Consider the following 22,395-nt stretch of genomic DNA (forward strand, 5'->3'; position numbering starts at 1 on the left):
TGAACCAAAGAACAGAAACAGTAGGAAGTAGGTTTCATGCAACAAACAGAATTAGACGGTTGATGTAGCGCTGATTCATCTGAACATTTACATACCACCACGTCAAATTGCCCCCAACACATCACTTCTCCGAGAGACTTAGGCTGGAACAGAATGATAAGAACATAAAACCCAAAATGTCGGCACTGATGATTCCTTCCACGAAAGTAGGCAAAAGAAAGGGAGCCCAGAAGAAAGATGATTTGATACAAGCTCAGAAGATGTTTTCTTCTTCACGGCACATCACAGGTAGTGTCAACACTCAGCCACCGCTCTTTTCCGGCCTGATGCTGTTAGCTGCAAGAATGATGAGAGAGGTTAGCAACAATCTGAAGGCAGGGTCATATGGTCAAGATAAGCAGGGACTAGGGAAGAGGTACTGACAGATGAAGAGAGGTCAGATGTCTTCAGGACTCGCAGCCTCTTCACTGAAGAAACAAACATCCTGCAGGAATCGATGTAACATTGTTAGCTTGCTCTGCATTGTACAAACCTATACTGAACAGTTCAACTTTGGGCAGCATTTCTAGGAAGAAGTTTGACAAAATCTGTGTGTACGAATATGCAGTCTAGACCAATCAGACTGGTATTTTAATCTTGTCTAGTATATATTTTACTGTCAAACTAAGAGAATGAAGTATCGTATTAGTCTGAAATTCTGAATGGTAGCTTATAGGCACTGCTATCAGATTCAAATACTAATAAAAAGGAAACTTACCCCCAGGGAACATCACCAACCAGTACCCTGTCACCTTCATAATCCTCATAAACTAGAGTGTACTCGCCGGTTCCATCTAGTAAACCGGATATTGCCACCTCTTCCTGTGGACACTCCCTTGTACCAGCAGCCAGAGGGTCTTGTTGTGCTGCATGCAGAAATAAAAGAATTGAACAAATTGCATCAGGCACTGATCAAGCAACTCCGAACATTCAAATATTGAAAGCTATTTAGCACTGAAAGGGAAAATAGCATTTCATCGCAATGTTGTAATCAAGCAAATGGAGCTGATGTATAAGGGAAAAGAACACATACTTGTCATAATCTTATATCAAGCAAAGGTAAAAGGTACACGAAAACATCATGTACCTGCAAGGAGTCCACGGAACAGCTTGTCGACAGCCAGAGAGAGATTCTCATAGCTATCAAGGGCATTCAGGTCGATTTTTCTACCAATAGGAATGCCATCCATGTTAATCTTTACAAATGGAGCTCTTTTTGTGGTCTCTTCAGGTTTGGCAGCCTTCTTCACATTCTGATGATCAAGGGATGCTTTGCTAGAGGTAGCCAGATTTCTTCTGAATGTACGAACTGGAGGCCATCCGATAACTGGGGCATTATGAGATCTGAAGTACAAGAATGAAACAGTGAGACATGACACATGAGAGTGAAGCATATATAGTGGTTCTGGATAAGAACTACAGTTAACAAACAAAGAAGTTCCTGCTAGTGAATGCACAGATATTACAGTAGATGTACTGGTAACTGAAACATCATAGGCTCTTTGTTTCTTGGAAATGCTTCGTGTTTAACAGTTTGGAGTAACAACTTCTGACGACTGGTATCATGAGTCTTGAAAATTTAAGATTTGTAGCGCATGGCAACAGAAATTTGCAGTCGAAGGAAGGAAAACTTCATGTAAATGATTGGAAAATTTAAATATACTCCGGTAAAAAATAAATCTAGACTAAGCTAGCATAGTTTATTTTTTTCTAAAGAAAAGTATAAATACAGAACTCATACTATGACATGGTTAAGGTTCTTTTTTTATATAAACCATGGTTAAGTTCCAGGGAATGTAAACTGTAAACAGAGAGGCAACATGGCATGTTCAAATCCATGGACTGACCACTAGGGACTAGGGACAAAACAAAGAGCACTGCACAGGGCCAAAAACAACAGCACCCCTCATAAATGGGAGGAGCTCCATCTCCATATCCAGCTCCATGCATGGCAGGAGGCTGATGAAAACAAACAACCGGCCCTTGAATCCTGGATGGTTTCGCCATGAATGAGGAGCAGGGCGGCAGGAGATGGAGCCACCTCCCTCTCAAACTCATGCCGGGGCAGATGGGAAGAATAAAGAAATCATTCGAGGGGCAAACACTTGAACAGGACAAGCTGCCAACTCTAGCTACTAAAAAGCATCGTAAAATTTTTGAAAAGGCATCTTTCTACATTTGAAGTACTAAACATAGACTAATCACAAAAATAATTACAGAACTCGTCTGTAAATCACGAGACGAATTTAATGAGCCTAATTAATCCGTCATTATAGGTTGTTTACTGTAGTATTACTGTAGCAATCTAGCGTCTAATTACAGCCTAATTATGTTCATTAGATTCGTCTCGCCATTTACAGACAGCAGTCGCAATGCATTTTTTATTTCGTCTAGATTTAAGTCTCCATGCAGATGCCAGAAAAAAAATTTGGAATTTGGAATTTTGCATCCAAACACGGCCCTGATAAGAATTCCTTGTGGAATTCGGCATGTGAGGGGTTATGATTGATTCACACCTTGTCTGCGAAGTGTTGTTGGTGGACGGAAGGGCATGCCCTGTAGCCTGTGCTGGGGACCCCTTTGCCTTGCCTGCACAAGAACAAGGAGAAAGAAACAAGAGTCACATCAAATCTTCGGACACATGCATTGAAGTATTAAATGCAGTTGAAAAAAATAACTAATTATACAGTCTAACTGATTACCACGAGCTGAATCTTTAAACCTAATTAGTTTATAATTGGATATTATTTATCAAGTAACAACAAAATATGCTACAATACCAAAATCCAAACCTTTTCACCAACTAAACACAGCCTCATGAGTACTGACTCAAGAACAAAGCAAGAAACAAACAAGCTTACGCAAGGAACGAATGGAAGGGCTTGCGCACAACGAGATCAAGATCAAACAGGATGCATTTATTGGTTCTCAATCAAGTTTAAAAGTCTCAATTGCTTGACTCGTACTACTCCCTCCTTCCCCGTTTATAAGGCATGGTGGAACATGACACGGTCTTCTAAACAACACTTTGACCATTTATTTATCATATATTATATCACTTTTGATTATAAACTTATAATCATTGTAAAATATATTTGATTATGAATCCAATCATATGAAATTTGCATTATAAAAATAAAAATTTAATAGTCAAATTATTGGTCAAAGATGATAAGGTTTGAATCTTGATATACGTGTATGCCTTATAAACAGGGAAGGAGGGAGTACTTTGGAAGAAATGAACTACTTTTTTAATATTACTCAAGTGCTGAGTTTTATGCAACAACAGTTGTCGAGCACAAACTCAAGGCAGCACAAAATTACAAATATGTAGGCGGTCTCTTTAGATCTGTCTGGAAAGTAAAAACCCTCTGAAACTAAACTGTGTATAGAATTTTTTTTTAGGCCTTCATCATGTCCTCTGTAAGCTTAATTAGTTTGTGAAGAAGAAGAAAACAGCCATTCAACTCATGTCTGTAAGAATTGCGGGAGAACAAAGATGCAACCTTCACATTTTTTTTCATCGTCTCATATTCATGTATTTTGAAAAAGACTAGCACTCTTGTAGCTCATTGTGCAATGCAACCAACCAAGCAGACCAAGAACAACGTTTGAATTGAATTGAAAACTACTGCTGTCTGCTGAGAATCGAACCATGGTGCTGCGATCCAGAGATGATACCCATACCTTGTGAGCAGGGAGAGAAAGCCGCGTTGGAGTAGCCGAGGGAGAGCATGGAGCTGCCGGCAGCAGAGTGGCTCCCCTTGTCCCTGCCCGGCGCCCTCCACGCCGCCGCCGCCCCTCCTCCCCCTCCGGGGAGCCCGAGGCTGAGCTGCAGCGTCTTCTCCTCGTCGTCCCGGCCCCCCTGCCCCGGCTCGCCCATCCAGTTGTGAAGGTTCTTGCTGGCCTCCGCTGCCTCCCCCATCTCTCCTCCTCCCACCTCCCACGAAGCTCCAAGCAAGACTGCTCGAGACGACGACGTGCGCTCTGAAGGCGCTGGTGGCCCGGCCGGGCTCTCTTATACCCTGCAGCAGGGAGGACGAGATCAGGGGGAACACGGGGTGAGTAATAAACTAGAAAGAAAACACCAGCTCGTCCCGGCAAACAAGAAGGGGAAAAATTGTATCTTTTTTTAAAAAAATGCGGATGTGAAATCGGTGATGACCTCTGCTGCCTCGGCTCGCCTCCCTCGTGTTCTATGTCGGGGTCGACAGCTCGCCCGAAGAGAAGCGAACAAATGAGCAGACGCAGCAGCTGCTCGCAGTCGCAGCTAGAGAAGGAGGAGAGCGAGAGGTTGCCGTGCGGGAGTGGAAGTGCCCGGCCGGCCGGTCGCCTCTTGTGAACGAACCCGTGGTGAGCCGCTGGCCGGACGGAGCGCGGCGCAAGCAGAACGGGCAGCGAGCTGTTGGCTGCTAGCGGCGGCGAGGGGGCCGGAGAGAGAGAGGAGAGACGCGGGTGGGGGGAGATTCCGCGGGGCTAGCGGAGTGGGAGCGGGAATGGAGCGCGGCGTACGCCAACGTGCTGGATCATACGGCATCTATAGCTGCTGCTGCTGCTGCTGCTGCTGGCCATCTGCTACCCCAATGGTACTCTACCATCCTGCTGGTGGTGCTGGTGACAGAGGCCCTCTGAAAAGGCGGCAGGCGTTTAGTTAACCTCCCAGCATTAGTGAAGCGAGGACGGTTAAGACTTGATGAGAGGGTCGGTGGAGAGAGTGATCAGTCAGCGATGGCGATGCAGGAGAGGAGGAGGGGGAAGCAGAGGAGGAGGCGACAGGAGACGACAAGGGTGGGTGATGGGATAATTGGGCGTGCAGCCGGGGAAGATTTGCACGATCCCAGCTTTTGGCCGGCCCGCCCTCCCGTGCAGCCAGCCTGCTGTTTTTCAGACACGGTCCACGCTTCCTCCCTACTCCGTTCTGTGTAGCTAGCTAGTAGCCTGCCTGTAGCATCATCTTTTCCTTCAGATCAGTCCCTCTCCCTCCCTCCCTCCCTCCCTCCCTCTGCCCATGCAGGGTTTCATTATCCGACCCGTCGCCCCTAACCGCCGGCCTCCGGTTCCGGCTAACCGGACCGGTTTGACCGATTATCGGTCGGAATCAGACAAACACAAATTTGAATTCAAATTTCCCTGTTGAAACAGTTCGTACCGGTATACCGGTTGGTTAGACCGGTTTACCGGCCGATTTGACCGGTTTACCGGTCGGTTGACTGGTAACCGGGATAAATTCAAAAAAAAAATTTGGTTTAAATTCAAATGCCTGCAAAGTATACTAAATAAATGTTTGTATAATATATTTTAGTCTAAATGAATCCTCCAACCCTCTTTTGTACTACTTTTACATTGTATTTGTATACTTTTGTATGTACGTTTTTTTTGTTTAACTTCAAATCCCCGCAAACTATAATAAATGAACGAATTTTTGAGAAAATTTGACACTATTAAATTCGTCGCACCTTGAAGTATTTTTAGAATTTTTTTGAAATTTTTTCATTTTTTTGAATTTAAATTTAAATTTTGAATTTGGGCCGATTTGGTACCGGACCAAACCGAAACCCAGTCAAACCCAGTGTTTTCCTTACCGATCGGTAACCGCCGGTTACCGCCGATTTTTACCGATACCGCTACTAGGCGGCAACCCATACCGGCGGTAAATTTCGAAAAATTTCGCTCGAATTTAAAATTTTCAAAAATATTTGAAATAAAAAAGAAAAAAATATGGTAAGAAAGTAGAAATGACATACATCATTCTAATATAGAACATGTTTAAATATTTGACTATTTGGGCACTCAAAAAAATAAAAAAACTTTCGGACCGGTAATCTCGAGCGGTATCCTATAATCCCGAGCGGTATCCTATAATCCCGAGCGGTATTCGGCGTTTTTCGAGCGGAAATCGGCGCGTTTGGACCGGAAACCACTGCATTGTGAGTATTTCTTGATTTTACATTGATTTTTAGATGTTTGTTGTGTAGCTATATTCAAAAACATGTGTTCATATTAGCTATATGGATCCATTTGTTCATGGTAGTTGGATGTTAATTTGTTCATTTTAGCTATATGTATATATGTGTGTTCATATTTCAAATATGTACATATATTTTCATTTGTTCATTTGTTCATTTGGACCGGAAACCACTACTATGTATTATATATATTGACGATGATGGTTTGTGAGGACTATGGTTGTGATGATTTGCATGGACTATTGTTGTGATGATTTATATGGTCTATGGATGTGAATTTCTATTTTTATGGATATGAACTTCTATTCTATGTATGTGTAAATGTTATATAATTGTTTGATATATACCATCAGTAATGATATTTACAAAATTACGGTGAAATGCTGCCAAATTTTTTAATTTTCCAAAGTCATACGGTGTTTACCGGTTAAAAACGACGGTTACCGGTCGGTAAACATCGATTACCAGTCGGTAAACAACGGTTACCGGTTTTTTGAATTTGAATTGTCATTTCGAGCGGTTTCTAGCGGTTTCCGGCGATTTACCGCCGGTTTACCGATACCGCTAGTTGGCGAAAATCGCTTTACCGTCGGTAAGGTGAACCCTGGTCAAACCGGACCGGTTACCGACGGTTAGGTAAACCCTGTGCCCATGTCGTCGTCGCCCTCCCAGAGTCCCAGGCCGTGTTTAGTTACAAAAATCAAAATTCCAAAAAAAATTTCCGGCACCTGCATGGAGACTTAAATCTAGACGAAATAAAAAATGCATTGCGACTGCTGTCTGTAAATGGCGAGACGAATCTAATGAACCTAATTAGGCTGTAATTAGATGATAAATTGCTACAGTAATGATACAGTAAATAACCTCTAATGACGGATTAATTAGGGTCATTAGATTCGTCTCGCGATTTACAGACGAGTTCTGCAATTATTTTTGTGATTAGTCTATGTTTAGTACTTCAAATGTAGAAAGATGACTTTTCAAAATTTTTACGAGTGCAACTAAACACGGCCCCAGTCCCAGCCAGCAGCGCGTTGGGCTGCGAGCGAGCCCATCGCCATTGCTGTCGCTGTTCCCCTGGGACTGGGAGGCTGCTGCCGCCTTCTGCCAGGGCTCAACAGAGAGCTCGTCAGGAACAGGGCGCTCTTGCAGTTGCGCCAGGACTGAAAAGGTTACAGCGGCCCAGCGGGCAGAGGCAAATATGCTGCGCTTTCCCTTGTGGCCGCCGCGGAAACGGTTGGGTGCTCGGCTCAAGAAAGCTGCCCTTTTTCACTGTCACATAGCAAGCTGTTGCTACAGCTGCCTCAGCTAGCTAGCACTACTCCTGCAACATGGTACTACGTAGTAGCATTGTTGAATGGTGGCGATTTGGGAAGAAAGCGTTGATCTTTGTTGAATGGTGGCGAGCGAGTCAGAGCTTTATCTTGCAACTATACTTGTACCTTTGATCGGGTTCTGATTCCTCAGCAAACTAAGATAATCCTGAACTAACAACACTTTGTACTATGAATCAAAGGTTGGACGTCGAGAGACAAGTAGGACTCGGAAATGAATAAAAGGCCGTGTTTGGTTAGATTTCATGAAAAAAAAATGCATCTTTGACCACTAATTTAGAGTATCAAATGAAGTCTAATTACAAAACCACATTCACAACCCCTGTGTAAATCGCGATACGAATCTAATGAGGCTTTTGACCGCATGATTAGATGATGGTACTGTAGCATGACTGTAGCAAATCATCAATTAATTACCGTCATTAGATTTGTCTCGGAAAGTTACACACATCCCTGAAAAAGTTTTGCAAATAGACTTCATTTAGTACTCCATGCATGTGAGATTTTGTTCTCGGGAAACGTGTGCGGAAAAAATCCTGTAGTAACCAAACACGGCCAAAGGTAGGGGGTGTTTAGTTCATTTTGCAAAATTGTGTAAAGATGTAAAGAGGGTATTTGAAGTACTAAATGAAGTCTATTTGCAAAACTTTTTGCATAGATGGGTTGTAAATCGCGAGACGAATCTAATGATGCTAATTAATTCATGTTTAATCAATAATTAGCGGATGGTTACTGTAGCATCACTGTTGCAAATCATGGATTAAGTAGGCTCATTAGATTCGTCTCGCGATTTACAGCCCAACCATACAAAAAAATTTGTAAATAGACTTCATTTAATACTTCAAATTAACAAAATTCCGTTTCACTTTAATGTGTTTACGGCTTTTTTGCGTTTACATGTAAAGATCTAAACAGAGCCGTAGAGAAAATCCAGGTGATGTCTAATGATTTCAGTGGACCGGGGTACAGGTCCGGTGAAGATATGCACCTTTATTTGCAGAGATAGTGTATGCCGTGGCGGCCACCACAGCAGAAAACAGAGAAAAGTGTGCACGTCTCTCAAGACTGTGGCGCCCGCCATGCGTATCCGATCCGATTCATGGGTATCCGATTCGATTTTATTCTTACTAACAACACTTTGTACTATGAATCAAAGGCTGGACGTTGAAGAGACAAAGTAGCACTCGGAAATGAATAAGGCTTTTCAAAAAAGTTTGCATAGTATTCGTCAAATCGAATCTTCGGACACATGCATGAAACATTAAATATAGTTTAAAAATATAACTAATTACACAATCTAACTGATTAGCACGAAATGAATCTTTTAAGCCTAATTAGTCCATAATTTGATATTATTTGTCAAGTAACAACAAAATATGCTACAGTTCCAAAACCCAAACTTTTTCACCAACTAAACACACCCTAAACCATAGAGAAAATCCAGGTGAGGTCTAATTATTTCAGTGGACCGGGTCCAGATCAGGTGAAGATACTCCCTTCGTCCCAAAATAAATGCAATTACAAGACTAGACACGCAAATCAATGCTTGGTGTGAAATTACTAAAATACTCCTAGTCTTTTATGAGAAGGATCTAGATAATGTCTTATCTCTTTTGTAAGAAGTCTTCGGAAACTCTGTCTTTTGTAGTAGTTGGGTCAAAGTAGCACTTTTTTGTGGGACAAATTTTAAACTCTAGATGTGTAATTATTTTAGAACAGAGGGAGTATATTGCAGAGATACGTTACATGTATGCCGTGGCAGCCCTCGACAGCAGAAAAGTGTGCGCGTCTCTGAAGACTGAAGATGCTCTGGCGCCGGCCACGAATATCGACTGTGCATGCGCTGCTCTGGTCTGCAGAGGTAGAGCAGCAAAGCAGCAGCAACGTACAGTATGCGCTACGACTCCACAGTGACATACGCATCCTCGATCGCTCGCTTTACAGGGGCCCGAACTCCCATTTTCTTTTAGAACTATGGTAAGGTTTCTTTTTTTTCTTTTGTGCCCGTGCCGCACGGACAGGTATACTTGGATCACCTACCTCTCCAGACTCCAACACGTACCAAATCACCACCACAAAAAATAGGACAAAAAGCTACTTAGTATAGTCAAAATGTACAGCTAATTACAGGTCATTTTGATTTTCTAAATATGCAACTTTTAATACGCATCTAGATGCACGCTATGTCTAAAAATCTCCAAAAAAACGACCGATAAAGTACATGACATGGCATGGCATTCTATCAGACCTTAGGTTTGCACGGCAGCCGCCGGCGGGCCAGCAGCAATCCGAGGAAGCACGTTTGAAAAGGCACACACGCCGAGCATCATCTTGGCTTTCCGCATCCGGGAAGATTTATACCAAAGCCAAATGATTCGCCAATTAGGGAGGGTACCAGCAAGAAGCTCGGACCTTGTGTGCCCGCGGAGTGCGAGCACGGCGGTTGGTTCGGAGGGATCATTGCATCTGCCGACCTGCGCCGCGCGCGCTTGCAACCACCTCACCTCACCAGTCACCACCACGCACCTCCAGAGCTTGGAGGAGATCTTGGCCGGCCGGGCGGTGCAGTGGTCCCCGCGCGCCGGCCTGCAACTTTGGGCCGCCGCGCGCTGATCGGATGATACCGATGGATCCGCATGATACCGACATCAGTGGAGAGCCGAGTTCGTCCCTATCGCGCCCGGACCACCACTCGGATTAATGATCATACTATAATCTCTATGACCTTGCAGCATGCATTTAATGGGTTTTTTTATTCGGTCACAAAAGTTGCCGTCTCAAGGAAAACATGCAAAGCCACCGTGCGCCCATGGAAAATGTAATGCGCCCATTTGGCAGTGCCGCCGTGTCACCCATTTGGCAGTGCCGGTACTTGACTGTGGCAACAGGTGTATAAAATGTAATGCACGCAGTGCGTTTTGATTTTTGAGCTGCGGATCAACCTGGATCGACCAGAGGTAGCACGGTGCTCTGTAATAAGCATGCAGTGTTTTGTTTTTTTAATTCCCTATTAGCTTTAGATTTATGTATTCGATGATGTTTGGGCTGGTCGATGGAGTTGCAGTTGGTGGTGCGTGGCGTGGGTCTAACTTTTGGGTGTGGTCCAATATTCCCCCCAGCAGGCACCAGGCAGCAAGGGCGGCGCAACGTGGCGAGGTGGTGTGGCGCCAACTTAAAAAAAAAGCACCAGGAGCACTGGAGAGTCATCTAAGAATTTTAGACGTCTATGTTGACCGGACTCAACGCAGACGAGGTTGTCCGAGTAGTTTCGGAACGCGCCATACTGAGTCGCTCACACCACACGCACGCACACACGCACACACTCACGCCTCAGCACCTATGGGAAAATCCCGCGCCGTGTGACACTCGAACACGGGATCCGTGGCCTCCACACCTGGAGCGCGCACCACCCGAGCTACGGCTCGGTCCCGTGTGGCGCCAACTTTTGGCCGTCCATCCATGATCCATCATCCCCTCCGTTCACATGATTGCGAACGAACTCAGTCCTGCTAGGCTGCTGGAGTACTATTCATTCCTCTGTACTTGCGCTCTCTGCGACGCTGCCTCTCTCCCATTGCTCTCGTGAATGAACAAAGAAAGGAAGGAAGCCATGCCATCAGTGTAGGTGTGGTGGTTCATGACCTGCTCATCAGCAGCTCCTCGACTTGAAAAGAATTTTTTTTAAAAAAACGCAAGGAACCCTGATTATTATTCACCAATTAATTAATTAACTAGTCGTTGGATTAATCCGACGGGCGTTCGTTTCCTCCATTTGCATGGAATAAATAAATCGCCACGTACGCGCTCTTGCAAAAGTTAAAATCTCATATCATCTTTTCAATGAAATAGGCACTGTCTCGTGCCCGTTCGTTCAAAAAAAATAAATCTCATGTCATCGTCTTCAGTTTTGCGTGGCGCGATGCAAGCTAGCTGCGCATGTACATGCGTCAAGTGCTACATGCCGGCCCGCAGACGTACGCGAGTGCGTGACAGAACATGGCCTGTATATATTGCCACAAGTTGTTAACTTGGTCGCTAATTAATCTGCATGCATGAGGCGTCTTGTACGGCCTTTTGTTTTATGTTTTTTTTAACTTCCTCTGTGTTTTCTTGTCGGCGGTCGTTTTATTGGTCTTATCGACGCGGTACCCCGCTGCTTCATTGTACTACTATTGGGCATAGGCATAGGTGGTTTATTTGGCAGAAATTAAGTGACTTAAAACAAGCCGTTAGTAATAAGCTACGTACATACGTAACGTACGGCTTTTAATAGAGGCGTGCATATATAATATGCATAAATATATATGGATGGGCTGGCAGAAAACAATTAATCCTCCATCATGTGTGTCGTCGACAGTGAAAAAGAAATCGGTGTGCCAGTAATATAGTGCACATCTGCCCCGTTCAATCCATGCATGAAAAGGTTATGCATGCTCGATTACCGGCACTAGAAAACAAACATTTGTTCCAAGTCATTTGTCCCGGGTCCAACAGCTAGTCGGGCCAACATGGGACAGAGGTCTTTTGTCCCGGTTGGAGGCACCAACCGGGACAAAAGGATCACTTTTTGTCCTAGTTGGTGGCTCCATCCGGGATAGAAGGCCCAACCCTTTTGTCCCGGTTGGTAACACCAACCCGGACTAAAGGGTGACCATTTTGTCTCGGTTGGTGACACCAATCCGAACTAAAGGACCCTTTTGTCCCAGTTGGTGTTACCAACCCGGATAAAAGGCCCCTCCACGTGATAGTTCAAAAGGAAGTTATTCTTTTACTGAGTCACATGTACTACTTAGGTGAGTTGGCAAGAAAGCCATGCGCCAGGCAATAGGTCTTAGGTTCGAATCCCACAGGGCGCAAAAAAATTTTAGCGTGAGGGACATTTTGTCCCAGTTCTACCACCCGGGAGCTTTTGTCTCGGCAGCCGAATCCCGGTTCCAAAACCGGGACAAATGGCTCTTTGGAACCGGGACAAATGACCCGATCTGTAGTAGTGCGGCTAGCTAGCTTCATTACCCTTTCAACATGTTTGATTGTTGCAGATTCTTATTACTACATACCAGCAGAGATTAGGCCAGTGCATCCTCATCCCATTTTTTAGATTAAGGGTGATCTGCTACAGAAATCTTTTCAGATGCGGGCAGAGCCCCGCTCTGAGTAAACACACTGTTAATGACGCATTTTTAGAGGCAATTTTCCGCCCGCCTCTGTTAATAGACTAGAAAAACAAAAAAATCATTGGGCCCGCCGAGCCCATCGGGTGCCGCGGCCCGCTGCCGCACACCCTCTGCGGCCCGCAAGAGCGCGGTCACCGCACACCCTCCGCAGCCACCGAGCGTAGCCCGCCGCCGGGGAAAGGATTTGTGGCCCCTGCTCGCTGGATCTGGCCCAGAGCAAGAGAGGGCCGCTGCGAAGGGAGTCGGGGCGGGGGTGCGGCGCTGGAGCTCGGGAGTCGGCGCGGTGTTGGGGCAGGGGCGGCGCGGCGTCTCAGCGCGGGCGGAGGAGAGGGAGAGGGGAGAGAGAAGCACGCGAGGGAGGGAGGAAGAGAGGGAGAGAGAAGTGCGGTGGCCGGGTACTGCAGGAGGGAGAGAGAGAGAGAGTTGATGAAGAGGGTTAGGGTTAGGGTTTGTTATATACTCCTATCAGCAACCGGGCTCAATTGGGCTTCGATTGGGCCAGTCCATTAACTGAGGCGGGCATTTATAACATGCCCCCCTGTGAAAACAGGAATATTAATAGAGGCGGTCGTCTTAAGATTGACTGTCCCCGTTAATTCATTTTCAGAGGCAGTTTTTGTAACCGCCTCAGTTAATAAGAAATGACCTAGCCATTAACAGAGGTAGTTGTATTCTGTGCCCCGCCTCAGAGCTCCAAAAAAAATCGTTGTTAATAAATTTTTGTAGTAGTCCCAACAAACAATCCACAGCCAAGTGCATTCCATCCCGTGAAACATAGGAATGCTCGATGCGATGGTGAGCAGGAGCATGTGAAAGGTATCTAGGCCCCTAAGTGGGTTTTGATGTTTGACGACAAAACTGTGTACATTTAATATGTTATCTAAGCATGTGTGCAGGAGCTACGGTTGGATAAACAATTAAGAATGATGAAGTACGCCCCTCAAAAAGGGAAATAAAAAAGTAGTGTTGGATTTAAATTCAAGAACTAGATTTTTGATTTAAAATTGAGTTTAGGAATGCCGTACTATCAAGGGGGACTTCGATCTAAAGGTTGTGACAGGGATCTAGTGCTCAAGGAAAACAAACAAAACCAACGAGAGACATCTAGCACACAAAATTCCACAAAGAAGCACTCTTGAGTGTGTCAGTGTGCTGAGTCCGGATAGTCCAGACTTCAGCCCGGAGTGTCCGGGTCCCGGATTATCCGGGTCATTTTCCGGAGTGTCCGGGTAACGTTTGAGCAACGGCTAGTTCCCTGTGAGAGGAGTATAAATACCCCTCTTACCCCTTCAGTTATATCTCTCTTGCTCATTTTTCGAACCTGACCTGTTCAAACCCTAGAACAAGCTCTCTCACTCCCTCCCTTTCGATTCTCGAGAGATTTCTTGAGGGATTCAAGTGAGAGACTTGTAAGAGAGGAGATTTGAGCTAGTGAGCATCCATTCCAACCCTTGAGCACTAGTTCTTCGTCGAGCCCGCGGATTCAAGTCTTTTACTCTTGGAGCTTCGAGCTCCTAGACGGCTAGGTGTGCTCGTGAGTGCTCAAGCTGCATTGGGAGCTCCACGGGAAGTTTGTAAGCTTCATTCTTCTCCGAGGAATCCATAGTAAGTGACCTCGGGCTTGAACGTTGGTCTCGCCCTTAGGTGAGGAGCATAGGGGTTCTTGAGCACCGTCTCTTGAACTCTTCCTCAACGGAGACGTAGCACCTTCGGGTGTGAACTTCGAGAAACAAATCATGTGTCACTTGTTGTTGCTTTACTTGTTTTACTTGATATTTATTTGCAAGTCAACTTGGTTAGGGTTTGAGGTCGATCTACTTGATTACAAGGTTCCTGTCAAGCTTGTCTGGTTGAATAGTCTTAGAAGCAACTCCTGGTAACTCTAAATTTACTTGATCCAAGTTTCATACATTTTTATCAGCTCTTTTGGCACGTTGCACCATGACCCGGATAGTCCGGACAGTCCGGAGTATCCGGACCCAGCCCGGACAGTCCGAGTCATCTGTTGCTAATCGGATTTTAAGTGTTTTTAATTTCAGTTTTAACCTATTCACTCCCCTCTATGCATCTTCAGATCCTCTCAGCATGGTTCTGAATAACTCAAGACGAAGACATCAAGGACTCGGGATAAGGGGCGATTATGCATCACTTCAGGTATGAAGGCAGCGGCGCACCAGAGAGCGGCCTATGAGCGAACGGGTTTCGTCTTCCTCCCCCACGCCGCTGGCCCCCTCCGCCTCTGAGGCCTCATGCCGTCGGAGCTGCTGCCACCACAGACCCGAACGCGGCTATGTGTCGCTTCAAGTGATGGTTGGGTAAATCATCACCCGAAGCAGTGAGTGAACCAGTATTTTGGGCCCCAATTTGACCTATTTAATGAGAAAGGTTTTGTACATACAAAGAGAATTGATCACCCACATGTGCAAATTTGAAACTAAAAAAAACTATATGTATTAAACCGCACCATTATCTTTATTTTACAAGATCTTCAAAATAAGACCAAACTTACCTATATTTTAAAAATATTTTCTTTTACACTAAATAATTAATTTCGGATCATACGAACAAATAATTTAAAAACACAAACAAATAATTATTTTAACAAACAAAAAATTAAACATAACAAATGAATAATAATGTACAAAAAACAAAATATTAAACAACGCGAACATTTAATTGTATAGGATAAGTAATTGAAAATGAATATCGCGAATAAATAGGTTATGGGTTAACGTCACAGAACAAATTAATCTACAAAGATGAACAAATGGGTAAATGTCACGGAACATTTCATTGTAAATGAGCTTTAGAATGAAAAAGAGGGAAAGAGGAAGAAAAATAAATAATAAATATAAAGCAGTACAAGGAAAAAGAAATGAAAAAATTATAAAAACTAGAATAGGAGAAATAAACACAAAGAAGAAGGGGAAAATGCTACAACACTTGCAGCTTGAAATCTCAAAAAGAAAAAGGTAGAAAAAAAACTATATGGCCTAAAGTTGTCATGAGCTCAAAACACCTGTGCTCCTCTGATTCAGGAGGTGCACGTGCCACAGGCACATGTTTAAAGAATATTTATGTTTAAAATATCATATGTTTAAAAATAATTATATTTAAACATGGAGATAATTATGTGGCGCATGGAGTGGCATTAAAGATAATTTTGTGTATGTGGCCGATCTACTCGACAACAATGTCATTATTTTTCGTATTGAAGATGGTGCGGGGTTTTTTTTTTTGCGACAAGATGGTGTGGTAGTTGCGGTAGAGAAGCTTGATTATCCAGCTGACAAGATGACTCATTTGCTCCACGGTTAGTCTAAAAGGACTCCCATGTGGTTTGGTCCAACATTGCCATCAAATGATAAAAAAGATATAGATCTCAAAGATGTAGATCTCTTTTTATTTTTTTAAACTGTCATGTGAAGGTCAAATTCATTGTTTGTGTCTCTATGAAATATTATAAATTGTCTTCATAATTTCAATTATGTGATTTTTTATCAGTTATGAGAAAGGTTAAATTTTTATATCGGATTACTAATAAATAAATTAAATATTTAGTAGTCTTGATGCAACTTGAATATTTTCCAATATAATTATTATTCGGGACTGCGGTATGCGGCGACAGGTCAGGCTGGGCTCAAATCAACAGCTAGCCCGTATAATTGATATCACGATAACAAATCTGCCAGGCCCAAACCTGGCCTTCTCGCTCATAGGAAGCCCAACCGTTGGATAAAAGAAAAGTAGCTTTTTTTTTGTGACTGTCTTGTGGAGGAGACACGACAGCGCTTTTGAACCACCGTTCTTGTTTCGCCGTCCAGAAATCCACGATGCCCATTCTTTTCTTGAGTACACATATACCGTAACCCGGGCTCCCCGTTTATAGCAGCCCCGGTCGCCGCCGAACAAAGGAGCTTTTCTACCTTCATTCAAACGTTTGCGCTTGCTGGCGGGTGTCAAAACTCACAGCAGTACAGCACAATCTCACAAAGTACATCGCAGAAACACAGCTACAGGCCTACAGCTGGGTTGCAACAACCGCTGGAGCCTGAACCTCACAATGTCCCAGTACAGCTGCAACCTTCTCGCATAAACTCATGTCAAATCATTGTCAAATACAAGGGAGAGCCTCAAATCAAATGTGACAGGAGACAACGAAACTGCTCAAACTTCTATCGCTAGCGGTGGATAAAGCATTTCGCGGCGGGCGTACAAAAATTCTGATGAACAGGCGGGCACCAAGACTCAGGGCTGCTAAAGCACAATTACATCTTGCTTATTTCTTCTTCGCGTCGCCAGCCTTTGTCTGCACAACCAATCCAACAAAGGTTTTAGTTACAACCAACAAAAGTTTAAGATTAATGTGGGGATTCCATAGGAAAACAGTAAAAAATTCCTGTTCCCAACAGACGCAAATATTAGGGGGGCAGCAGTCTGATTGGTGCAAATGAACATACCTTCTTCACACCACGGATCTTCTTTGCCCTGTTCTTCCTCTCCTTCATCTGCTTGCGCGACTTCTCCACCTTGGTAGCAAGACCGTTCTGCAGAACAGAACAGAATTTCGTCGTCAAAAACAAAGCAAAGCAAGCAAAGCCATATAGCTGGATAGTTGTTTCAGACATTCTAGAGGTCGCAACATCAGCGTTTGGTGCTCAATATAATTGGCAGTGTCAAACTTCAGTGATCACAAAATTGCAGGATAATTTTACTCAAGAACACCGTGGCCATCAATTGTTCATTTCATGTCAGGTTTCGACGTCCATGGGCATAATAATTCACAAAAACAGCATCCTAAACAAATTAGGTCTTCCTAAGGGATGATAGTTACAACAGGAGCCAGAAAAATCATTTCTGAACTTGTAAATAGGGTGTAGACATGTTGCTATTCGATAGAACGAGAATTAGCACAATAAGAAAGCTAATCTTCATCCCGGAAAGGAATAAGCACACATTCGACTTCCACAGAGCCTAGCACATTTACTCCAATTGACATTCTCAAGGCTTGCATAATACAAAATGACAAACAGGGAACAAACACGATGCATCATGAGACAAATTTTGAACCATGAGGTAACAATGCAATCATTCAGGAAACTGTATCACATGATAAGGCTAAAATGTATCACAAGACGACTAACATCTTAATGACCTGATCAATGTATCACAAGAAATGGATAACCAATGACCTGATCTGAACCAGCAGCCAGCTAAAATGTGCAGCAACCATAATAAACCACACACGTAGCGACAACTAACAGGGGCAAAATTTGAGCTTTCTGCGGGTACCAGCTAGTGCATTCAGTATGCGGCGCAAGGCTAAGAAGAATTTAGAGCTGGTCAGAGAGCAAGAGGCTCGTACCCTGATGAGTCTGTATTTGGGCTCGAACTTCTTGGCCGCCTCGAGGTTGTCGTAGATGAGGCCGAACCCCGTGGACTTGCCGCCTCCGAAGTGGGTGCGGAACTTGAAGACGAAGATGCAGTTGGGGTCCTTGACCTCGTACAGCTTGGCCAGCTTGTCCTTGAGGTCCGCCTGCAATGCCAACGGATCGCACGCGTCAGCCTCGATCAAATGAGACATCTCGGAGGACAGGTCCCTACGAGCTCAAGACACTGACCTTGGAGACGTTGGCGCGGCCCGGGTGGAGGACCTCGAGCACGAACTGCTTCCGGGAGAGCAGGCGGTTGGTCATGAACTTGCGCGTGCGGAGCGTCACCGCGGGCGCCGCCTTCGTGTCCGCCATGGTTGATGCTGCCTGCCTGGCTGCGGCGCGCGGGGTTGGCTTCGCCGGAGCTTTCTTGCGGGGGCGCTTGGAGGCGGCGGCGGCGGGGAAGCGGGCGGGGGGAAGGGGATCGAATATATATCTGCTGAAACCCTAGGTCATCAGGTTACTGCGGCTGACAAGTGGGAGACGAATGGCGCGTATTGGTGGGCCGGATTGGATTCTATAGAATGATGGGCTTCAAATTCTTAATGGGCCCATTTCGGCCGCCGCGGCAGGCACAGATTGTATAATTTCGGCCACTACTACTGCTACTGAAAATGAAAAAAAACAACTCAACCACTTCCATTTAACCTCTAATATTATTTGTTTTTTACGATTACACAATACAATTCAGATACTCACAATGTGCTTGCACTCATCCTTATAAACGCATACACTACTAGGCTTGCTGAAGCAAAATTAGCATAGCCTCAACTTGAATTGGTTTTTTTTCTTTCAAACCTGCCTATCAAGGTTGAATCTCCAGCTTATCACGGGTGGTCTAGCAAGGCTCGAGTCTCTGCCTCATCACAATTGCTTGAATTTATGGCTTCAAAGTGTTAGGAGACATGCTAGTAACTTCGTCAATCTTAAGTCTGTACTCTGTCATATCTTTTGAATAAAATCCTATCTAATGCGTGTAATCACACATGCAAGTCCCTATCTAACACTACTAGAAAACGGGCCTTGGGCACCGGCTGAGAAAGGTCAAAGGCACCGGTTTCCCAACCGGTGCCCCGCAACCGCGACTATTGGCCTCTACTTAAGACACCGGGTTTTTCAACCGGTGCCTTAGGCCTCCATTGGTACCGGTTGGAAATACCAGCCGGTACCAAAGAGGCTGCCTCGCTGACGTAAGGTGGCAGCCCCTTTGGTACCGGTTGGTATTTCCAACCGGTACCAATGACATTTTCCCTTTTTTTCCCAAATCCAGTTTTGTTTGTTCTATTTATTACTGTTTATTCTTTTATAATTGCTAAACGCACTCAAGCTCTACAGTACTCTACGTTCATTGGTTGTTCGTGTTCGTTTTCAGAGAATATTTGAAACTAACTAAAAGTGAAATGCGAGCATATAATTAAGCTAATTACATGAACTAATATATTTACAAATTTACAAACATCAAGGCATAATGTTTAAAAATATCTACAAATGTACAAGTCATGTTAGCCGTCCAACTACTAGTCCCCCTCAGGATGTTGATGAAAGTCCTCTATCGATGTAACCGTCGTGGTAGAACTCGCCTCTAGGATCCAAGATCTCGTTCAAAATGAATCCGGCGAGCTGCTCGCACACAGCGTTGATCCGATCAGTAGAGTAACATTCATCCCCCATTTGAGACATCTATCATTTAGGAAAAAAGCATTAACATTCTGTGCGTTAGTACAATTATGAAAATATACTAGTGAACGGTTTGGACGTACTCTCGTTTCTTCATCAGTAGCCTTCCTGCATTGAGTCATGATGTGCAAGTAGTCGCATACGTAGTACCCGCACCAATCAGTTCCTTGTTGTTGTCTCGCACACTTAAGGAGAAACAAATAAATTACCCAATTTAGAACAATTTGTGATTATATACTTAACTAGACAAATCTTTATGAATGACCATACCGGATAATCCATGTTAACGTTCAGTTCGGGCCTCCATTAACCACGTCCTTTGTTATTTTTCACAAATTTTTTCCAAACCCTACGCTCAAAGTTAAGTTTGATATTCAAAAATTGTTATTAATAGAAAAAAGATTTGATTGTGCAAACTGAACTTACCTGTTCAAGGGGTCTATGATATGTTGGATTGCGGAATATGGATTTCTCATTGAGTCAAAGACTATAAGATTGCCGGTCTCTACGGAAAGTATGAGTAAAATCCAATGATAACTGCAGATATAGATAGGATATATACATAACTGTATTAGACAACTTAGTATTTATTTAGTAATATAACAGAGGTTTGAGTCGATCAAGGCTTACCCAAAGTTGTATGGTATGAATATATAGGATTTGTAACTTTGCCTAGTCAACGAATCGTACATGTTTTCGCACGTTTCCTTGTAACTTTCGTTGATCAATTTCTGGTTGACTAGCAAAGGAGACATGAAGCCGATCTGATGGTGCCATCCATGTTTTCGGCTTCTTTGGATCTCCTGTCTAAACGATGCAATACAAATTTTATAATGCACACATATAATTATGTTCTTGTTAACAAAAAGTATTAATGTAGAGGTAAGTGATACTTACAAAACCCAAATGGTGATGATAGAGGCGTCGAGGGCTTGTCGATGGTAAATGTGATATAAATTTTGGAAGTACACCCAAAAGTCGTCCTCCCCGCGGAAGAAATCATGGTCACGATACTTGACTCCAAATATTTTTCCTTCGTCTTTCGCCATTCGCAGGTACCATCTATGTAAATTGAACATCTGCGTGCCTAGACTTTTCTCCTCTTCCTCAGTGACAAACGGTTTTCCATGCTGGAATGGAGTAATAGTGCGAGCGACAGGGATTTTTGCCTCCACATGCCCCATTGCCTCCTCTAGCGTTAATCCAGTTTCAGAAAGAAATATTGCGGCCTGTAGCTCCGCCTGGAGTTGTACGTCCGTCGGGTGTAGAAGTGGCAACCCTGGCACCCAGAGGGGCTCGAGTTCTTTTTGTTGTGTGCCAAGCTGAGGAATGGTCTTGCCACATTTTTTCTTCAGATTTCTCACCTTGTGTGCCTTTGTCAGAGTACGATCATAGTCCGAGGGTAAGCTTTTCGGTTTTGGTGGGTTGTCTAGGTTTGCGAGAAGCTTTTTCCCTAGTTCTAGAGGTACCTTTTCCCTCGCCGGGGGGGCTTTTGGCTTCAATTTTTCTTTTATATATCGAGCAGTCTCCTCTTCCAACTCCTCAACGGTTTTCTCGTAGGTTAATTGTCTTTCGACCATTTTCTGCTTCTTCTTTGAGGGTCCAGCCGCTGGGAGGGGTGCTGTCTTTTTCTTTCCCTTTTCTAGTGTAGGAGGAGTTGGAGTACTCGTGGCCCTTTGCGCCGGCGGAGACGGTGGTGAAGGAGGTGGTAGTGGGGACGGCGGTGAGGTAGGCCGCGGAGACGGGCGATCGGTCTGCACGGGAGCCGTTGTGCTTGCAGTAAGTTTGATGTCGGCCTTGCACCATAGAATGACCCCGTGCAGTGCATCTCCCAATGTCTTCTCTCCATCCCCTCCAACGAAGTCGAGCTCAAGATCCTCATTGTTTCCAACTATCTGCTCGACTGTGACGGAGGTGTAGCCAGGAGGTATCGGCCTTCCATGAATTGTAGTAGAAGGATTCAGGGGCAGGGCTGACCCGTATGCGACATGAATGGATATATTTCTTGCTCGCACATGAAGCTCGCACGGTGTCGGCATGGTGACATCATCCACTGGATACCTCTGGTCATCTACCGCCGTTGGCTCAATCTGGGGTTGCTGTTCCACTTGTACGTCGGGCGCCGCCGTGGATGCACAGTTGCTGCGTCGCTGAGAGGCCGGGCTTATCACAACATTCGGGTGCGACCCAGCAGTGCCCCTTTGGCTCAGAGCTAGCTGCACCGCCTCATTGACCCTGGCGTCCATCTGAGATTCCAAGGACGCAACCTTCTCGTTCATCTTTTCTTCTATGGCACGAAGTTTCTCTTCCTGTTCGGCTTTGCTCTTTCGGTGAGTCTTGTAAGAGGGATCTCCGGCCCAAGCAACTTTCCATGGGACCACGCCGATGCCGCGGGCTCGTCCAGGGTGTTCCGGATTCTTTAATGCCCTTGTCAGCTCATCATTCTCCCTTTGAGGATGGAATGTTCCTTGTTGAGTCTCATCTATTGCAGCGACTAGATCGCGGGACACTTCTTGCATATGCTCGGGCACGACCAAACTTCCATCCAACTGGTTTAGTGTCATGCCATTAGCAAATAACCACCACTTGGATCTATCTGGCCAATCCCAAGTCGTCGGCCTGATGCCTCTATCTATAAGGTCCTGCTCCATCTTCTGCCATTTTTTAACTGACTTCTTGTACCCGCCAGCCCCAAGGTGGTGGCTGTACTTCTTATTTGCAGCATTCACTTTGGCTTGTTTGGATTTTTTTGGGCTTCCTCTGATAGTTTGTA

The 22,395-nt window shown here is 44.6% G+C and overlaps 2 protein-coding genes across 2 annotated transcripts; both read right to left on the reverse strand.

Moving 5' to 3' along the window:
* On the reverse strand, positions 1–4,809 carry LOC120655166 (auxin-responsive protein IAA7-like). Its single transcript, XM_039932905.1, has 7 exons — positions 4,205–4,809; positions 3,727–4,064; positions 2,556–2,628; positions 1,127–1,383; positions 758–905; positions 424–484; positions 1–336 (listed from the first exon to the last, which is right to left on the reverse strand). The coding sequence occupies exons 2-7, from the start codon at positions 3,962–3,964 to the stop codon at positions 295–297; spliced, it is 819 nt and encodes a 272-aa protein (XP_039788839.1). The 5' UTR covers positions 3,965–4,064; positions 4,205–4,809; the 3' UTR covers positions 1–294.
* Positions 4,810–16,571: 11,762 nt separating this feature from the next.
* LOC120655167 (40S ribosomal protein S24-1) lies at positions 16,572–18,389 on the reverse strand. The gene is made up of 4 exons (XM_039932907.1): positions 18,135–18,389; positions 17,879–18,049; positions 16,974–17,060; positions 16,572–16,822 (listed from the first exon to the last, which is right to left on the reverse strand). The coding sequence occupies exons 1-4, from the start codon at positions 18,258–18,260 to the stop codon at positions 16,793–16,795; spliced, it is 414 nt and encodes a 137-aa protein (XP_039788841.1). The 5' UTR covers positions 18,261–18,389; the 3' UTR covers positions 16,572–16,792.
* Between the last annotated feature and the right edge of the window lie 4,006 nt (positions 18,390–22,395).

The sequence above is a fragment of the Panicum virgatum genome, chromosome 1N (genome assembly GCF_016808335.1).
Source record: "Panicum virgatum strain AP13 chromosome 1N, P.virgatum_v5, whole genome shotgun sequence".
NCBI classification, from domain to species: Eukaryota; Viridiplantae; Streptophyta; class Magnoliopsida; order Poales; family Poaceae; genus Panicum; species Panicum virgatum.